Source organism: Amblyomma mixtum, chromosome 10 (assembly GCF_055824585.1).
Source record: "Amblyomma mixtum isolate Tamu chromosome 10, ASM5582458v1, whole genome shotgun sequence".
In the NCBI taxonomy this organism is placed as follows: domain Eukaryota; kingdom Metazoa; phylum Arthropoda; class Arachnida; order Ixodida; family Ixodidae; genus Amblyomma; species Amblyomma mixtum.
Window position 1 is genome coordinate 55406824 of NC_143021.1, and position 5679 is coordinate 55412502.

The 5679-nt window shown below is 45.9% G+C and overlaps 1 protein-coding gene across 1 annotated transcript; it reads left to right on the forward strand.

The window, feature by feature from the left end:
* Positions 1–2449: 2449 nt before the first annotated feature.
* On the forward strand, positions 2450–5166 carry LOC149325838 (uncharacterized). The gene is made up of 2 exons (XM_089564398.1): positions 2450–2518; positions 4978–5166. The coding sequence occupies exons 1-2, from the start codon at positions 2450–2452 to the stop codon at positions 5164–5166; spliced, it is 258 nt and encodes an 85-aa protein (XP_089420524.1).
* Positions 5167–5679: the final 513 nt, after the last annotated feature.

Here is a 5679-nt window from a genome sequence, read left to right on the forward strand (position 1 = left end):
ATCACTAACAACTTATCCTGGCGCATGCACATAGAATATGTTATTAACAATGCAAACCGGGCTCTTGGTTACATACGCAGAAACTTCTCTCAGGCTCCATCCCATTTGTAGTTACTTTTATATCAGACACTAATACGGCCAAAACTAGAATACGCATCATCAGTATGGGACCCCGCACAACTCACTTTAATCGATGCTATAGAATCTGTTCAGAACCGGTCAGCTCGCTTCATTCTGTCCAATTATTCTCGCACAGCTAGGGTTTCTTTAATGAAAACTAAACTTGGTTTGACTAATCTTGCAGTTCGCCGAAATATTTCACGCCTCAGTCTTTTCCACAGCATCTTCTTTCATAACGAGACACCAAAACAGGAATTGTTCTCTTCTATGCCATCATACCTTTCATCACGTGTTGACCATCCGCATAAAGTTTTCATCCCAACTTGTAAAACGAATGAAGTTTTTAATTATTTCATACCGAAGATTAGCACTGAGTGGAACCACCTTCCACCCCATATCGCCTGCATTGAAGACGCGTCATCTTTCAAGCCACTCATCACCAAGCATATCATCGAACAAGCGTCTGCATCATGAATTTGCCTTTTGCCTGTACTTTTTACTATGTGTTTGTTTTTCTTTTTTCACCCATCCCACAATAGCGCCCTGCGGGCCCTGAGGGTATTGCAATAAATAAAAAAATCCCCGAAGGAGAAAGTTAAGCAAGTTACGCCAGCTTTCGCTGCTGGGGCTAAGCAGCTGTCTCGGCTACCGCCGGTTACCTGCCGGGTTTTTTTTTTTTCAAATGGCTACAAGGTGCGCACAGAGCTTGTGCTCGCTTGGGCAAGAAGCCTGCGCCTTCAAATCTTGACACTGATAACATGATAGCAGATGCTTTTCCTGGTAGTATCCATCATTAAAATCAAAGGCACCAAACCATACACACACACACACACACAGGAGAAGAAAGAAAGACGAGACAGTATCATACCAGTGTACGTACATTGCTATAGGTTTAAGAAAGACATGAGAGCGCAAAACGGGGACACGGACGAGTAAGGGAGCAGGACGAGCGCTGCTCGTCCTGTTCCTTTACTCTTCCGTGTCCCCGTTTTGCGCTGTCATGTCTTTCACGAATATGCGCCAACAAGCCCAGCTTCAAGTACTTCATAGGTTTAAGAACCCAAAGAACACAGCATTGATTCAATTGATACCTTGAATTGCTCTTGAATATTTTTCTTGTCTGCTTTTTGGTTGCCCAAAATGATCGTGTTTTTGCCTTGCTGCAAGTTTGACATTTCATTTTTGCATATTTCATTCATTGACTTACTTCTGTTTGTTTATGTTTGACTTTCCCAAATGAAGAGCTCGGTTTGCATTTTCGTTTAGTCCTTGATTTGCTCATGTTCTATTGCCCAGAGAACAAGTGTTTTGAAATTATTATTTGCTATCTTCGTTCTGTACACTGATGTCATTTGTATGCCCCTCCTGCGTGGGCCGTAAAGGCCTGCAGTATTGAATAAATAAATAAATAAAATAAATAAATAACACTGCAAACGCGCTGTATGAGACTCCTTAGTGGAAGTCTTCGGTATAATTTAGACCACCAGGGGTTCTTTAACGTGCGCTGACATCGCGTACGAGTGTTCCCTTGTTATGTCCGCGCGTGATTCGCGCTCCTCACGCTTCACAGCCTGCGCCAGCTGGTCCAATATTCCATTCTGCTGAAGCGCTGCTTTCGTCGTTCACTTACTGCGTCCTCAACTTATTGGCGCTGCTCAGAAGGTGCGGAGGTCTCCTTCAGCCTGTGCGATCCAAATTACGCGAGGCCGGTTTGCTCAGCGATCGGCAGACGCAGCATTGCAGAGCTTGTAGCAAAGAAGTGTTCATCTTTAGTTACAGGAGCCAAAAAAGAGGGAACACAAGGCAGAAAGACGGGACGAAGCGCCTCGTCCCGTCTTTCTGTCTTGTGTTCTGTCTTTTTCGCGCCTGTAACCAAAGATGAACAGTTACCAACTTGCCCAGCAAGACGTTCTTCAAAGAAGTGTGGCAATGCTATGCGAACGGAGAAAAAACCAGTCACACAAGACGACGGACAAGAAGAGTGTACACACCACAACGACTGGTGGTGTGTGGTGGTACACTCTTCTTGTCCGTCGTCTTGTGTGACTGGTTTTTTCTCCGTTTACAATGTACCAACTGGCCCGCATTTCAACCCTTCTGAATGCTATGCGCCCAGGAGGACATGTTCGAGTTCCTCGCGTCCGGTCTGGCGCACGAAACCGAGCTCGAGGTGACGGTGTCCTCCACGCTGGCGGTCATGGAGTTCCACATGAAGGAGCCAGTGGGTGACACCCTGCAGTACGGCAAGCGGTGCGTGCGAAGCGTCGCGGTGCCCTTCGAGTCCGTGTGCCTGCCCGGCCATCTCCCCCGTCAGAAGCACGAGGCCAGCATGACCGCGTACAGCGCCAACGGCACCGTGCTGTCCAGTTTCGAGACAGCCGTAACGGTAGAGGAGAAGGCAAGCTGTTTGCATCAATATATTTATTCAAGGCCTGTCTTTCGCGTGTTAAAGTGCCTGCCATAACTAGTAAGACAGGCAGGGACACATTATTTTTTAAATTTTGTTGGTGGTTCGAAAATTCCATTCACTCCGCAGTCACCGATCCGCCTGTCGCGCGGGGATCCCAACGACACTTTCACGAAGTGCGCTTCCCGTGAACAAATGACAATTTCGATGTGCACTGTCCCGTACGGCAAAAAAGGGTGTCATCTTGAACGATGGAAGTTGCAGCACCTTGTAGAAATGAATTTGTTTTCTCGTAAATCCTTAGATACCAAAATTTTATGGGAAATGTAGTTACTCTAGCAGATTTGCAGAGTTTCATTTCCAGCTCCTAATTCATGATAACTACAAAAAGCATCACGATGCTAGATAAGTAATATCCCTGCATCGCGGGCGTATCGAATGCATTCCAATTGAATGCCTTTCGACACGAGTGTCGCCTCAAATTTTTGAACGGCATTCGGCTGAGATAGACTCGAGTCCAAAGAGATTCTATATTTTGAAATGCCTTCTAACCGCAAACACAGCGCGCACTAACCAACAGCCGTGGCTATCGTTTCGCCCCACCCACGGCAACGCTGGAGGACTGCTTTCGTTCTGTGGATGTTTATTTTCATATGTGTTGCTCGCTTTTTCTCATGGTTCTTTGGCATTTATTTCGTGTACTCACTAAATGAGTGCTTGAAGATCGGAGTACACGACTGAGCATTTAGTGCATAAGTGCAAAATTTTTCAAGGATGCACCGACAATGACGACTTCACTCCAATACTTTCGTTTACGTTGCTGCGTGCAAACAGCTAGTTCTCATTTGCGTGACAAAACGCAAGCTGCGTCCTAGTTACCGGTTATACGCGTACTTCCTTACGAAGTTCGACAAGTATGTTGGAAGCGCCGATGCGATCGCACGCCTGGGAAACAATTGGTAGCCAGGTTGCTGAGGTCGCGTAGGACCAGCGCTTTCCGCTAATGGTCCCTGCTTTCTCCGACGTGACGGATATTTCATTTTAAATCCTTTTACTCAAAAGTATGTTCGGTGACCGTTCGCACTAATTGAAACAGCCTTATTTATTATTTGTTATCCACAAGCGACGACTGCTGCTGGATGCCTAAAGCATGGCGCTGCACTATGGGTCCGACCGGCGCTTCGTTTCGTTACATATACTTCCTGGGCTGTAAGCTACAGTTGGTTTCAGGTCAGCGTTGTCAAAACTACGCACGCTGGCCATTCACTAAAACTGGTGAATTCGGTCTCCACACCCACCCAAATTAAACTCACGAACCCTGCGAGCTCGTTAGGTCTATCGCGGAAGGAGGGGGAGTCGTCACTTGCAGAGGTGAGAGTAGCTGTTCAATTGTGCGCATTATTCTTAGTTGCTGATGAGATAAAACAGTTCTTATTAAAAGGAACAATCAAGCAAATAAGACCGAGATTTCAAGACCTTTTAATTCGAAAATGTTATAGCACTGCTGCTGTGAACACACAATCGCCTTATCGGAACAAGTGGAGTGAGTTCCCCAATCTATAGCCAAACTTACTTCGGGGAAAGTGCGTTCTGCGGCGACTACCACTAAAGCTCATCGCCTGACACTGCACTAATCACACTTTAGGAAAATGTCACTCGTTGAAAATGACACAAAATGCGCCCGTGTGACAGCGGTATAAAGTGCCCTGTCGCGCACTGCCTTTTATAAACGGGTCTCCGCTAGAGTACAGCCAACTCACTTTTTATCTCCTTTCTTTTACGAGTGTGAAATAATATTTCTGTCCCGAGAGGTGATTACTGCCGATTAAGCTTGTCAGGCGCGTTAAATGCGTTCCCGTTCGCCGTCATTTCTCGGCGTAAGCGCCCATTCGCCAGTGTCGCAGTGTGGGCTCGTTCCTGCCGCGAACCGTGTGACGTCATCCTCCATGGCTGAGTTACTGCGTGCGACGACCAACGCACAGCGCCATCTGAATCGAAAGCGAGATCATTACTTACATTATCATCGCACATACGAACACATTGTGTTCGTATGTGTAGTCAAATCCATGCAGTGCCGCTATTCGTTTGCTGTTTTTCGTCTGTATCAATATAATACGGTTTTCTTCAAGTACGTTGTAATATTTGTTTGCGGTCCAATGTATTTAATATTGTTTAATTTTATGCTTTTCCAATTTGCACCATCTTTTGTCTGCTAAATATTGTAACCCCTCCCCGCACAAAATCTTCCAAGTGTGCAACCTGTGAGGTATTTGTATAAATAAATAAACCAAGCCATATGAATAAACTCTGTAGAATTCAGCTTTCAAGTTGCCGCACTACTGGTGCTAAATCATGTCCTTGGCTAGCATGCTGACGGTGGCAAAATTGTTTTGTTTCTACTTTGAGAGGAAACCCCCCGCCATGGTGATGGATATGTGGTGCCTTTGCAGATGCGGCGCTTCCTGATGCCCCTGGACGACAGGGTGTACAGGCGTGTGGGGTGGGCGTTCTTCGACCTCGCCTTCGAAATCTACAACAAGAGCGAATGCGTTGTCACGGACGTGGTCCCGAGAGACTTCCCGCGGCTCGCTGCCGCCAAGGTTGTCCTCGAGGAGAACAGGAACCGTGTGTTCCCCTGATGAATAAACTGCTCTTTTTCACAGATATGAGCCACCACGGCCCGTTCAAACGTGGCCACAACTAATGTGTTTACAACTATAACAGGAGCTTTAGCGTTTCACGTGCGAAAAACTCGCTGGGATGGAAGACGCTTCAAAAACGGAGATATTGTTTGAGGTTAAAATTTTTTCATAGTATTTACTATTCCAATACTGGCATAAACCGTGACCTGTACATCCATTCACCAAACTATATTTCGCTACGCCGTGACCATCGATTAAAAGTTAAGGAAATTAACTGTAAATCGGAGATGTACAAATATGCTTTTTTCCCTAGGTCTGTAAGAGATTGGAACCGGCTCTCTGAAGGGGTGGTATTAATTACGCCAGGTGATTTATTCTCTTCATCTCTGTGAATGCTGTTTTTAGGCTGTATTAATGTTGCATCATGGTTGCATTGTATGTGCTGCATTTTGTTGCCTTTTTTTTCGTTTGTATGATGTGTTATTCCCCCCCACTGTATTGCCTCTTGTG

Bases quoted from the DNA above. Each gene is read 5' to 3' on its own strand.
- LOC149325838 (XM_089564398.1), top strand. From the start codon at position 2,450: ATGACCGCGTACAGCGCCAACGGCACCGTGCTGTCCAGTTTCGAGACA. The intron at 2,519-4,977 runs GCAAGCTGTTTG...GTGCCTTTGCAG, and splicing joins CCGTAACGGTAGAGGAGAAG to ATGCGGCGCTTCCTGATGCC.